Below are 14,755 nucleotides of genomic sequence, written 5' to 3'. Positions count from 1 at the left end.
ATCAGAAACATTATTCAAAGGAGTCTTCCTTTAGAACAGGGGAATCTTTAAGTGGAAAACAATTTCTATTTTAATACTTAAGCACTCACTGATCTCTGTCAGTTTTGTAAGTTCTATTTTCAATGTATCGACATTTCTGTTTGGCTATAGGTTGGGGAATATTTTTGAGTTCAAACATTTTTATGGTCTTCTTTCTGGACTCAGGTTAATCTAGCATTTTATTTTTCCTATTCTAAGATTGGAAGGTTACTTCCTTTAGACTTGTAGTTCTGATTCAGTCACACTGGAGTTCAGATTTCTCTTCTAGATCCTCATTGTTAAATAGGCTCAAAAGCTATTAATATTATTAAACCCCCGTTTTACATTGGAAGGTTTTAAAAATTCCTCATCTATTTTTTTTACATTAAGTAAGCCCAAAATCTCCATTTAGTTTTTTTCCAGATGAAAAATAGCATTCAAGTGACTTAGTCATGGCCTCATGGCAGGTTAGTGATAGCTGGAACTACAACTCAAGCATATAAGCCATAAGCATTAAGAACTCTTTCATTATAGAATCTTGTCCTAATTTTCACTATAAAAGCTTTATAATTTATATTTATTTGATGGGTGAGATAGAGCATTTTCTAGAAATCAATAGGATGTGGAGTTCTTTAGAGTTTTCCCTCTAGGTTAAATAACCAAGGATTGACTGATTGCAAAGTCTTAAGGGAAGATTAGGATAAGATTCCCATTATTGCATAGCATCACGTATGACTGCTTTCTTTAAAGAAAACTGCAAAAATTGTCCAAGTTAGTTAACTTCTGTAAAGTGAAAAACTCCTTTATCCTCTAATAAATTAAGAAGGCATAAAAATGTCCCCTAGTGAATAGTGCCTGAAAAATTCATAGATGTGGTCCATTTATCTAGAAGATGAATTCAGTGAAAAGAGATGGTGTTTTTGAGTCTTTCTGTTGAAAACAGCTCTGTGTATTAATTCCTTTAAGAGAGCGAGAACGGGAGAGACACAGGCATCGAGACAACCGAAGATCACCATCTCTGGAAAGGTCCTACAAAAAAGAGTATAAGAGATCTGGAAGGTAAGCAAGGAGTTGACACTGAAAGAAGTCGTAGGATTATCTCCTTGAATTCAAATTTTGTGCTTGTACAGAGCAGCAGCCAAGTCTTCATAATGGCCTCAGTCTGTCCAAGGTGACCTGTGAAAAGCTAAACAGCCTTTAATTTAAAAAACTTTACTTTCAAGATGCATTGATTATGCCCAGGGAAAATCTTGATAAATTTCCAAAAATTAGAAATTATACAGACCACTTTTTCTGACCACAGTGCTATAAAACTATACATTAATAATTTTAGAAAACCTTGGAAATTCATAATTATGCTCTTAAATTTACATGTTTCAGAAAAAAAGAGCAAAACTGCAGTCATATTTTCATTAGAAAATGACATTGAGATTGCTGTCACCCACAACTTAAAGGGTGTAATCAATTCTATATCCCAAAGTAAAATTTTTGGTCTTACATTAATATAATGGTAATGAACAACAGCACTCTAGAATCTGACAGATTCGGGGTCAGTTACTAGCTTTCCCAACTTTTATTACTGGGCACAGTTATCAGTTTCTTTGTTTGTAAGATAAGGACCATTATATGTACCTTCTTGAGTGATAAGGGGTCATTGAGATAATGCATGTCAAACACTTAGAACTGGCCTGAAGTAAGTGCCAAATAAGTGGTAACTATATATGTAATTATTATCAGAGCACTTGGCTATAGAAATTGGTGGAACTTAAGAAAAGCAGAAAAAGGTATTTAAAGATAAATTAATGAAATGAAAACAGAACTATAGTGATATAACTATATTGTAAGTAAATGCAAATACAATTTTTAAAGTGGGAAATCAAGAAAAGAAAAATCTACATAATATTAGGTTTGAGAAAGTGTATTATTACAGGAATGAAAGGAAATTTAAAAATTTAAAACAGTATAAAAATTAACTTGAATGTGATGGGTTGATTTCTAAGAAAACAAAAATAATTTCACGTAAGAAGCAGAAAACTTTAATAGGTCAATAACTGGAAAAAATGGAAAAAGCTTACTTTGCACCACCTCTAAAAAAAGTTTTAAAGTGATCTTGAACACTTAAAAAAAGATGGAAGGAAAGCTCAGATCATTCTGTGGTAGCAGGAAAAACTAGATGGCGAGACCTAACCAAGGGAAAAAAATGGCACAAAAATGACACAGCAATCTCTCTTACAAATATGGATATAAAATCACTAATTAGGATATTAGCAAATGTTTTCAGTAGTTTGTTAAGATAACTGATAGAGTTTATTCCAAGACTGCATGGATAGAAAAGTTAATATTAGAAAATCTGTATTCTTTGTGTCAAGATCTGTAGGGTTATCTCAGTACTTGCCTTTTAGGTATTTAAAGTAAAACCAACATCCATTTGTGCGTAAAAACTAGTAAACTAGAAATATTAGCAGACGTCTTTAACATGATGAAGAACGCTAGCTCATGATGAACCTGATGGATACCACCCCAGAGAGTCAAATGTGGTGTTGAAACCTGCAGGCCTTTCCCATACAAATTTGAAAAAAGGCAAGGTGACCCCATTGCTTATAATTGTTACTGAATATCCTTATGATACAATCAACATGCTAATTAAAAACATGGTGTGTTTGTGTGTCCCGGGTATTGTACTGGTATGGGTGATAGAGTCATTAACAAAGGCCCCCACTTAATAGGAAAAGGAAAGTTAAGTGCTGTAAGTGCGTTTGATAGGACACTTACATATTGCTGTGGATTAGATGAGATTAATTAGGAAGGATGAAATGCCATGGATTAGATGGGATTAATTAGGAAGCATGAAAAGAGGGCCTGAGGAGAAGGAGAGGAGATAGGAGAAAAGTGAGGGTATTGTGTCAGTGGACATCATTGAGGACCTATTTGAGGTGGATGATTTTTAAGGTATAAGTGCTGGAAATAGCCTCGGTTTAATGGTTTCTTCTCTAATGGTTGGTAGCTTACAGAGAAGGTAGACTTGAATTCTGAGTTCTGACTAATGCAGTAGAAAATAAAAATGAGAGATGGAAAACTATGAAGGGGAAAAGTTACCAGTTTGCCCTATAGCATATTGGCAAGAAGAAACATTGGGAGTTTGGATTTTGAATTTTGGAGTGCCTGAGACACTTACCTAAAAAAGATCTTTTGTTCTGTGTTGAAATGCCCTTCTCAAAGTGTTAAAAAGAAATATTAATTGATGTTTACAACAGATGACCCTGACCATTCATTACATCATTCACAACGCCTGCTTAAAAGGATGGGTGAGGATGTCTTTTGCCTGTGTTTCTTGGCAATAATAATAAACATTTGGTGGGATTTCTTTTCAGAACATGCTGAAATGTCTATATCAACCATATTAGCATTTAACTACCACTTCCTAGGTTTATCATATTAGATAAGTGACTGATTTTCAAGGCTGTTTCCTCCTTTGTAGCGGGTGTTTATATCTGCCTCCTAGGGTTGCTGTCAGGATTAAATGTGAAATGTCAGTAAAGTGCTCAGCAGAGTGCCAGCCTCAGAGTAAGCACCAAAACAAACAAAAAAGAGCCACTAGAGTTGCCATTATTACCTGACAGTATTTAATAGCCTTTTTAATAAAAGGGACTACCTGGTTAGAAAGTGTAATGCAAAGAAAAATTAAATTTACAATTCACTATGGAAAGTTATTAATAAATTAATTAAGCATCTTATAATGCATAGGACCAATGGGAAGAAAACTAATAAAATGTAGCTGATGACAAAGAAGGTGATGTAGTGAAAGGAAGGTATGTCCTGTTCCTGTAGTGGATAACCATGTTGTAAAAATACCAGTTTTCTTCACAATATAATCAGGCACCACATGGCATTTCAGTCAGTGACAGACTCTGTACAACACTGGTCCCAAAGATTATAATACCTTATTTTTTTACTGGACCTTTTCTATGTTCAAATGTGTCTGGGTACACAAATACTTACCATTGTATTATAATTGCCTGCAGTATTCAGTACAGTCACATGCTGTACAGGTTTGTAGCCTAGTAGCAACAGGCTATACCACCTGTCCTAGGCATGTAGTAGGCTATACCATCTAAGTTTGTGTAGGCACACTGTGATGTTTGAACAGTGATGAAATCACCTAAGGACTCATTTCTTAGAATGTATCTCTGTTGTTAAGTGACACATGACTGTAATCTATAATTTTATTGTAACTTCAGTTAAAGTACTGTGTTTTTTTTTTGTAGTTTTAAAAATGTAAAAAGAGATGGGGATCTCACTTTGTTGGCCAGGTCGGTCTTGAACTACTGGCCTCAAGTGATCTTCCTACCTCGGCCTCCCGAAGTGCTGGGATTACAGGCATGAGCCACCATGTCTGACCCAGAGTACTGACTTTAGAACTTCATAATGACTCTTTAACTTTTCCTTGGGATAGAAGTTAGGATAATGAAGATAAATAGTAATGCAAGGATACTTACTCTGGAAGTATTAAATGTTCTGGAAATATATAATAATTAAAAAAGTTTGATACAGGTTAAATAGATCAATGAAACAACTATAGAGCAACATTCAAGAATATATATTACACCTAATAAATAATATATAAAGTTACATGTGATAAAGAATATATTTTTTTTCAAATCAGAGGAGAAATTGGCAGTTGGTGAGCCATTTGGAGGAAAAATTGAGATTAGATTTCTGCCTTACACCTTGGAGAGAGAGAATTTAAAAATTGTATTAAAAGTAACTGATGAAAATATAAAATCTTTTTTTAACCTTGGGATAGGAAATGACTTCCAAGCATACTAAGGCAGGGAGCATAAAAAGATCTCTAGATTTAACTTTATAAAAGTTGTATGTAGCCACAAACAAACAAACAGATTTCAAAGCAAGAAACTGGAAACGGTTACAATGCATATGACAGAGGGAGGACAGATATCTTAATGAAAACTGTTTCAACAAAGAAAGACTCTAATCATAATTTTAAAAATATTTGCATAGCCTATGACCAGAATGTTCACAAAAGAAGTAAGCATGAAATATATTCATTTCAGTATTGATAAAATATTTCAAATTAAATTATATGAAAATACTTTTTCATCAGAATGGCAAAGATGAAAAATAACCGTGGTGACGGGATGTGTGGAAATGGGAACTCTTACGTGGTTTTGATGGTAGTCTAAACGAGTACTACCAAACTAGAGAGAAGCCTTAAAAAGTATACATCTGGGAAAGAATCTGACAAGTGTGCAAAGAACACAAATGTGTTCATGATAGCATTGTTTATGGTGGAAGAAAAGTAAATGTTAACCTAAATGACTATTATTAGATTTGTTAAATTATGGTATATACTTAGAATAATAATACACCTATTAAAAATGCTCCAAATATAGAATTATTGAAATAGCTGTTCCTGATTTACTACTGAATGAGAAGGTCAGGCTATAACATTAAAACATTTGTGAAATATAGTGATTACCTCTGAGTGGTGTTATGTGTGGTTTTTGTTTTATTTTTGTTGATGTTTGTGCTTTATTTTTTTCTACAGTGAATGTACATTGACAGTAATTTTTCTGGTAACAAAACTAATGATGCATATTGTAATGTTTAGAAGTTGTATAAATAATATATATACTCTTTCTAATCCTCCCCAAGTATACATACCTACACACACATATATACATACAGACTTTGCCTGTTATAAAATTACAAGTTAGTGGTAGAGTTAATGAGAATACTTGTTACTTTGATCTGGATGTAAACTTTCATGGATAGTAGTAACTTTATTAGTGGAGCTGTGAAGGCTACCAGCTGGGCTTACAAAGCAGTTTTTCTACTTAGCTGGATTCTCAAGGTCTCTGTGTTCTACCTAAATTTCTTGGGCTTAAATTAAAATCCACCCTATAGGTTTTGTTGTTATCATTGTTGTTTTGAGATAGGGTTTTGCTCTGTTGCCCAGGCTGGAGTGCGTGGTACGATCATATCTCACTACAGCCTCAGCCTTTCAGGCTCATGTGATCCTCCCACCTCAGCCTCCTGAGTAGCTGGGACTACAGGTGTGCACCAACATGCCTGGCTAATTTTTGTATTTCTTGTAGAGACAGAATTTCACCATGTTACCCAGGCTGGTCTGGAACCCCTGGGCTTAAGTGATCCTCCCGCCTCGGCCTTCCAAAGTGCTGGGATTACAGACGTGAGCCACCATGCCCAGCTGATCCTATAGGTTTTTCCCTCCAAGTACATCCATCGGATGGGTCTTTGCAGATTTCAAGCCCCAGGAAGTCAAGGAGATGGAGTTGTTTTTTCATCCTTCTTTATTGACTGAGTTAATATTAATATTTGTGAGGACCAAAATTAGGCCAAGTGTTGGTTCGCCAAGTAGTAATGCCCAACACTGGGGTTCCAGAGACATAGTTAGGGGTGACATAACTGGTTCATTCTTGGATTATAATTATAGTCCTCAGGCTAAATTTATGGCCATATTGAGACCCTGTTTTGTGAAATTTTAAAGTCTTTTTTTCCTGGCAAAGACAGATGTGGAGGATTCAAAACTGGTATTCTCATTTCTGAAATTGTCCATACATGGACATTTCCAAACATTTTGCAAATATGTTTTTCTTTTAGGAGTTATGGTTTATCGGTTGTTCCTGAACCTGCTGGATGCACACCAGAATTACCTGGGGAGATTATTAAAAATACAGATTCTTGGGCCCCACCCCTGGAGATTGTGAATCAGTAAGTAGATCTGGGGTGGCGCCTGGGAATTTGTATTTTTAAACAAGTAAACTTCAGGTGATTCTGATGCCACCAGACTGGTATTTGGGAATCACTGGTTTAACAAAAGTACACATGGTGATTTGGCATGGTATTCGTATTTTAGGTGAAAAATGCACCAAGTAGGTGAAATAGAATAGTTTTTATAATGGCAGAGTATTTTTAATAATTAATCTCCTTTGCCGTCTTTTGAAGTCGCTCCCCAAGTAGGGAGAAGAAGAGAGCTCGTTGGGAGGAAGAAAAAGACCGATGGAGTGACAACCAGAGCTCTGGCAAAGACAAGAACTATACCTCAATCAAGGAAAAAGAGCCTGAGGAGACCACGCCTGACAAGAATGAGGAGGAGGAAGAAGAACTTCTTAAGCCTGTGTGGATTCGATGCACTCATTCAGAAAACTACTACTCTAGTGACCCCATGGATCAGGTGGTAGGTCCGAAGTAGCAGACAAGCTGTAGACCAGGGTTTCTGTGTGTTGTCACTATTGGCATTTGGGGCTGGATAATTCTTGATTGTGGGGACTGCCCCATGTATTGCAGGATGTTTAGCAGCATCTCTGGGCTCTGCCTATTAGATGCCAGTAGTACCCCTCCCCAGTTGTCTTCAAATATTGCTAAATGTCCCTTGGGGGGAAAGATCACCCCCAGTTGAGAATCACTATTACAGACAAAAGCTGTTTTAAAAAGCGAAAGGCCAAGAGTGCAGTAGGTTAATTAAAGTATCTTTTTACAATGAATTTTTTTTTATTTGAGACGGTCTCGCTCTGCCACCCAGGCTGGAGTGCAGTGGCACGATCGTGGTTCACTGCAGCCTTGATCTTCCAGGCTCAAGTGATTCTCCCACTTCAGCCCTCTGAGTAGCTGGAACTACTGGGACATGAGCCACCGTGACTGGCTTATTTATTTATTTATTTATTTTTTAGTAGAGATGAGGTCATACTGTTGCCCACTCTGGTCTCGAACTCCTGAGCTCAAGCAATCCTCTGGCCTTGGCCTCCCAAAGTGCTGGGATTACAGGTGTGAGTCACTGTGCCCAGCCTATTCTACATTTTTAATGATACTGGTAGTCTTGATACTGGTGGTTTCATAAGGTTTCATGTGTAACTAGTTTATGCAGTTTGTGGTGTGTATGTGTATATGTATGTGTTTTTTTCCTCCAAAATGAGAAATAAGGAAGAATTTGAGTTTGTCTCTTCGAAGTGTATCCTTGACCAAAAGAGCACCAACCCTATGAAGTTGCCCATGCATATCAGCTAGTTTTGCAGAAAGGGAGAGCCATTGTCACCCTTAATGGGCTGGAGGGAGGACTCCTAGAGCATATGCTGCCAGGGCTGGGGTGCCTGTGGTGGTACATTGCCATCGCAGACTCCACCACTATCTCTACATGCTCACTTCTCTTTTCTTTCTTCCATCTCCATTTTATTTTCTGTCCCTGTCTCCTTTTTGCTCTCTCTTCCCCTCTTCCTCTCTTCCCCTTAGGCATTATGCCTCCATCCTGTTAGGCATATTTGCCACAGAGTAGGCATGCAGTAATGTTCATTGATTAAATGAATGAGTGGACATCTCATTCATTTAATCAATGAACTCATGTACAGATTTAGGGCATGAAAAGTTGCAGATGTTAGATTTAGTGCATGGGATTAGGTAAGAGATAAGAGAGGGTTTTGTTTGGAATTTTGTGAAAATAGCTTCTGTTTGGACTCGATCTGTGGGGAACTTGAGATTTCTGTGTTTTTGGAAACAAAGGATTTGAGAAGTCTCTCATAGTGGTGTGATATTTTATTTGATAAATTAGAGCAGGCTTTTAAGTCATAGTTGATGTGGTACAGGGAAGGGAAAGCTCACATACTGTGCGCTTTCACGGTGCCAGAACGTTAGTCCATGCTTCTCATGTTGTCTTAGTTAACCCTGAAAATACCCCTGGCAAGAGGGTCTTTCTGTCAGTTAGAAATGCTGCTGGGAGTAATAACACCTGACTAAGTGGGACTTAAACAAGCTGGATTTGTTCTTCTCATGATAAGGTACCTGGAGGGAGGCCATGGCTGGTGTTCACTGAGTGGCTTAGTGATGGCAGGCCCTGCTGTCTTCCTGAGCATCTTCCACAGTTGCAGGATGATGCAGGACCAGCAGGCCTCAGGTCCTTATACACCTGTGTCCCCACATGCAGGATGCAGAGGGCATGTTGGGTGAGCATTCTTCCAGTGTCTTGCCCAAGCTCTCCTTTCATCCCTTGACTCCCCTTCCATCCCTTTACCAGAGCCATGTGACATGCCTACCCCAGGGATTTGTTTTTCCTTACTGCCATGACAGAATTCCACAAACAGCATGGCTTGAAACCACACACATTTGTCCTCTCACAGCTCGGGAGGCCAGAAGTCCAGCGTGGGTCTCACTGGCTCCATCAGGATGTCAGCAGGTCTGTGTTCCTTTATGGAGGCTCTGGAGAAAATCTGTTTTCTTGCTCATTCAGGTTGCTGGCAGAGTTCAGTTCCTTGTGTCTGGAGGACAGAGGACCTTGTATCCTTGCTGGCTGTAAGGTCAGGGCACTTCTTCGTTCCTCCAGGCCATGTGCATTCCTTGACTTGTGGATCCCTTCCTCTGTCTTCAAAGCCAGTAATGGTGGTTGAGTCCTTCTCATGGTTTAAATATCTCTTGCCTCTTTTTCTGTTACATCTCTGACCCCTGTTGGCAAAGGTTCCCTGCTTTTAAGGGCTCCTGTGCTAAGATTGGGTCCACCCAGCTGCAAGTCCGTTTTGCCATGTAAGTTAACATATATATTTAATTTCTGGGGATTAGGACATGGGCATCTTTGGGAGGGGTGGGTGGCTCAGTCTACCTTCCCAGAGATCAGGAGTTCTCTGCCCCAAATCTGATAGAATACTGCTTCTATTAGGAAGAAGGAAAGAATGGCTGCCATAGGTGTTATTCTTAAAACAATAAAGATGAAGACACTGAAGTTCAGGGAGTTTAAACAGGCAGAGCTGGTTGTTTTTTTATTACATATTTATACGAGTATATTAAAACTCCAGTGTAGGAGGAAGACTGATAAACTCAAAAGGCTGACATTTGCCTTTGAGTTTTGTCGTCTGTGGTGCAGAGAAGGTGGTGAGGATGTCAAAGCTATACCGGCATTGCCACTCTCAACAATGAGATGCGGCCTGAATTATCCCTTCTTCTGGGTACCAGATTTTATGATTTGCCTTAATTTTACATTTGGCAGGTCTGGTTTTTACATTTTAAGGCTACTAAGTCAGAGTGTGGACATGTAAAATGATTTTCAGCCTGGAAAATGAGTGAGGAAAAGTGGAAAATTTCCTCTAGGAATGCTTCGTAGGGTCCCATGTTTGTTCTATGTGTTTGTGTGTGTGTGTGAAAGAGAATGTGTGCATGTTTATATCCTCATGTTTAAGGCATGAGTGTTTGTGTGTGTGAGAGAGAGAGAGAGAGACAAAGAGGATATATATGATATTCCTTGTTCCTTGTTGGATTAGTATAGGAGAAGACAGATTATCAGTGATTTTTCAGTAGGAAGTGTACATTCCCTAGGAGGGTATTTGGTGTCAGTTGTTACGATTCTCTGAGGTCATGATTTTTAAAAAAAATGTCATGTTAAGAGGGCGTAGATGAACTGTTATAATGTTTCTTTTCTTTTTTTTTTTTTTTTTTTTGAGATGAGGTCTCATTGTGTCACCCAGGCTAGAATATAGTGGCACAGTCATAGCTCACTGCTTCCTCCAACTCTTGGGCTCAAACAGTTCTCCTGCCTTAGCCTCCCAAGTAGCACAGGCACATACCACCTGGCTAATTTTTTTCTTTTCCATAGAGTTAGGGTCTTGCTATGTTGCTCAGGCTGGTCTTGAACTCCTCGCCTCGAGCAATCCTCCTGCCTCCGCCTCTCAAAGTGTGCTAGGATTACAGGCATGAGCAACCACACCTGGCCTGCTCTAATGTTTCTGAATGTTGGCAAGGCACATTTACCTGAGGACTGTGTCAGCGATAAGTGTGTGTTTGATTCAGAGTATGATTGCCAGTACTTGAGCGTTTTGTTTTTAAATGTTTGTTAAATTGAGGGTTGAAGAATAGCATCTTGCTGTTAAAAATGCTTTGATTACCTGTGAGATCTTACATATCTTTGATATGATTGTTATTGATATAGTTCCTAATAGTGATCCTTTATTTTTAAAAGGGAGATTCTACAGTAGTTGGAACAAGTAGGCTTCGTGACTTATATGACAAATTTGAGGAGGAGTTGGGGAGCAGGCAAGAAAAGGCCAAAGCTGCTCGGCCTCCGTGGGAACCTCCGAAGACGAAGCTCGATGAAGATTTAGGTGAGTCAGAGTCATTAACTAGTCTGAGACCGTTGCTGTTATAGCTTCATTCCTGAATTTTGGGGAAATACCCTTGAGAGTCCCACATTGAGATTTCTTCTTTTTCATTTTATTTTTCTTAATTACAGTCAGTAAGATACATAGAAGTGGAACTTCCTTCTTTTTGATCATATTTTTCCTTAGTTACATTTGGCAGAATACAGCCGTGATCTCATTTGCAAGGCTTGCCAACAAGGGTGCCCCTTGGAGATTGTCCAGTCAGAAGAGTTCAGCATCTTTCCAAAAGAAGGAGCCTGTGCCCCCTGCCTCTCATGAGGACAGACGTCCTTCCTTGGCCCTCTCCTTTGCCAGGTGTGCCTGGTTTGATGAGGGAAACGACGACTATAGCCCAGCTCTGTTTGAAGGTTTCTCTCCACTCGTGTACACAGTTTGCATAGCTTTTTCATAAAGTGGTCTGTTTTTTCATTTGTATGTTCTGAGGTTCCAAGTAGGTGGTGAGATCTTTGAGGATGGAAATTACTTTTTACCACTTTGTATCCTTAGACCCTAACAGAATGCCGTGCACAGATGAGACATTCAGTGTGCATTTACCTGCATGTTCTCTCTGGCTCTCATCTGCCCACCTCCATGACATCCCACATGCTGAGAGGCAGTTATCCATACTGGGCAAAGGCACCTGAGTCGGGAGCTGGATGGCCTGGGTTTGAATCCCTGCTCTACCACCTACTTGATATGTGACCTTGGTCCAGAAGTTCGTCTCCATCTCAGATTTTTCCCATTTGTAAAATAGGGATGACAGTAGCATCTATCTCATGCAGTACATGTAAATACAACTCCATGTTGGATTTTATTATGCTACTACTACGTTAATCTCTTATAGGATTAATTTATTTTAAAAACTAATTATTTTTCTTTTTGTAGTGATGGAATCTCACTATGTAGGATTAACTTCTAGGTCTTTTTAAAAAAAAATGGTGGTAAAATACACATAATATGAAATTTACCATCTTAACCATTTTTAAGCATACAGTTCAATAGGGTTCAACATGACATTGTTTGCAACCAGTTGCCAGAACTATTTTCCTTTCATAAAACTGAAACTCTGTACCTGTTAAGGAATAACTCCCCAGACCCCAATTCCCTGTTCCCTTATTACTACTATGCTGCTTTCTTTCTCTATGAATTTGACTCTCAGGTATCTCTCATATGTGGAATCATGTATATTTGTCTTTTTGTGACTGGCTTGTTTCAGTTACCGTAAGTCTGTGTCTGTTTTTATTCAGTCACTTTAAGGACTAACATCTCTTGCTGTTATTGAGGGAAAAAAATGTCAAGTCTTTGGTCTTGCATTCCCAGCCTTCACTGTGGCATTCTCAGCACTCCCAGCCCTAACCTTCCAGTGTTTTTCTGTGTGGCCCGCGCTCTAGCTAGTCCACTGTATTCTTAGCTCCATGCTTTTGCCTATGGTGCTCCCTCTTCATTCCTTTCTTCTTCTCTCCTCCTTATCATGCTTCTCCCATCCCGTTGCAGTGCTTGGGTCACATGTGCTCCTTCTTTGAAATTATCACCAGCCTTTCTGGATCCCAGTGAAACAGCCCTTTTGTGGATCAATACATAGCTCAAGTGTTAAACTACATACTACTACTATGGTTTTTCATTTTATCTGACATTGCTCATTGAGTCTTACTTTTTCTCTAAAGATGTTTATTTTCTTTGCTTCTCCAACTAGATTGTGACTTAGCATTGTCTATTTTTCTTTTTTTTTTTGTGGTGTTGCTTAGTAGAGTATTTGGTGTGGAGTAGGCCCTTAAGTATTTTCTAGAAGAATAAAGAACTCTTCTTACCTTTAGAGGTTTAGGTCATTTGGAAGTCTCCACAAAAACCAGTTTGTCAGCCGGATGCGGTGGTTCATGCCTATACTCCCAGCACTTTGGGAGGCTGAGACGGGTGTTTCACCTGAGGTCAGGAGTTCGAGACCAGCCTGGCCAACATGGCAAAATCCTGTCTCTACTAAAAATACAAAAGTTAGCTGGGTCTGGTGGTGGGCACCTGTAATCCCAGCTACTCGGGAGGCTAAGGCAGGAGAATCACTTGAACTTGGGAGGCGGAGGTTGCAGTGAGCTGAGATCATGCACTGCACTCCAGTCTGGGTGACAGAGTGAGACACCCTGCACTCCCGCCTGGGTGACAGAGCAAGACTCTGTCTCCAAAAAAAAAAAAAGGAAAAGAAAAAACCCAGTTTGTTAATTCCATCAGTTTCTGTGTTTTTCTCCCAACCCCTGTTAGAGAGTTCCAGTGAATCCGAGTGTGAGTCTGATGAGGACAGCACCTGTTCTAGCAGCTCAGACTCTGAAGTTTTTGACGTTATTGCAGAAATCAAACGCAAAAAGGCCCACCCTGACCGGCTTCATGATGAACTTTGGTACAACGATCCAGGCCAGGTGCGTATTTTTATGCCCTTGCTGTGAAGGTTGCAAACCCAGACATAACGGTTATTGCTCTGGGCTCAGAAGATGCTTGTTGCCTTGTATTGAAACTGAATTTTACTCTCAGGCTTGTGTCCTTCAGAGCTGTTTTTTTTCAGCTTCGGGTTCAGTTCCAAAGCATAAGCACCGGAGCAGCTGTCCCTTGAATCATTTTTGATGATGTTTGTAAATTCCGTGTTGGGGAGAGGAGTAATGGCCCTGCCTCATTAAACTTGGAGTAGATGGAAGAAGACACATGGTAGGATGAGAGAGAACTGGGAGGTCTTTTTAGAAGTAGTTCACCTGGAAGGTATCTTGCTGCATAATAGTAAATAAGTCCTATAAAATTTCATTTTTTTTAGTTGGTAACAGTCACAAGTTCTCTTCCTTGTTAAGCATGTTTGAGCTAATGACATAATAGGTGGACATAATTATTTTTATTTTTAATTACTGTCTTAATATGAAGTGTAATACATAAGAAAATTAGCATTGTTAAAAAAGATTTGTGTCACACAGATATATAATACGTACAAAAATTGTATCTTTAATGCATGTAAAGTTAGGAAGCATAATAAAGCATATCTATAAAAAGATAATTTAAAATTTATATTTCATGAGTAAATTTATAACATTCTATATTAATTAAAATGCTTTTCTCCTGGTTCTTGTTAGACGACAGCTATCCATCTTTTTTTAATAGAATGTCTGGGAGAAATGTATTTTGTGTGTTCCTTTTACTCTCTTGGAATTGAGCAGAAATGTTTGCAAAACTGCCAATGCATTTTAAAACTTGGTTTTCTTTTTAAACAGCTTTGTTGAGTTATAATTTACATGTGATACAATTGTACTTCAAACTTATAATCCAGCATTTTTTAGTATATTCATGGGGCTGCACAACTATCACTACAATTGAATTTTAGGACATTTTTGTCCCCCCTAAAATTAAACTTCCTCCATATATGGGTTTTTTTTTTTTTTGAGACCTGGTCTCACACTGTTGCTCTGGCTGGAGTGCACTGGCGCAATAACGGCTCACTGGAGCCTTGACTTCCCAGGCCAAAGCGATTCACCTGCTTCAGCCTCCCAAGTATCTAGGACTATAGGGGCGCCCCACTATGCCTGGCTGGTTTTTTTTTTTTTTTTTGAGATAGAGTT

At 38.8% G+C, this 14,755-nt stretch overlaps 2 protein-coding genes across 2 annotated transcripts in view; one reads left to right on the top strand and one right to left on the bottom strand.

Moving 5' to 3' along the window:
- Positions 1-14,755, top strand: part of DROSHA (drosha ribonuclease III) — a 135,233-nt gene that overhangs the window by 10,185 nt on the left and 110,293 nt on the right. The window contains exons 5-9 of the mRNA XM_050793002.1: positions 985-1,077; positions 6,661-6,771; positions 7,006-7,237; positions 10,994-11,135; positions 13,422-13,576. Of these exons, the coding sequence (XP_050648959.1) occupies positions 985-1,077; positions 6,661-6,771; positions 7,006-7,237; positions 10,994-11,135; positions 13,422-13,576 (733 nt within the window). The remainder of the gene's footprint in view (positions 1-984; positions 1,078-6,660; positions 6,772-7,005; positions 7,238-10,993; positions 11,136-13,421; positions 13,577-14,755) is intronic.
- Positions 1-14,755, bottom strand: part of C6H5orf22 (chromosome 6 C5orf22 homolog) — a 117,099-nt gene that overhangs the window by 35,291 nt on the left and 67,053 nt on the right. The gene's annotated exons all lie outside the window — the stretch shown is intronic.

This window comes from Macaca thibetana, chromosome 6, assembly GCF_024542745.1.
Source record: "Macaca thibetana thibetana isolate TM-01 chromosome 6, ASM2454274v1, whole genome shotgun sequence".
Lineage (NCBI taxonomy): Eukaryota > Metazoa > Chordata > Mammalia > Primates > Cercopithecidae > Macaca > Macaca thibetana.
Note: the sequence above shows the minus strand (reverse complement) of the source record. Positions and strands in the feature narration are given on the sequence as shown.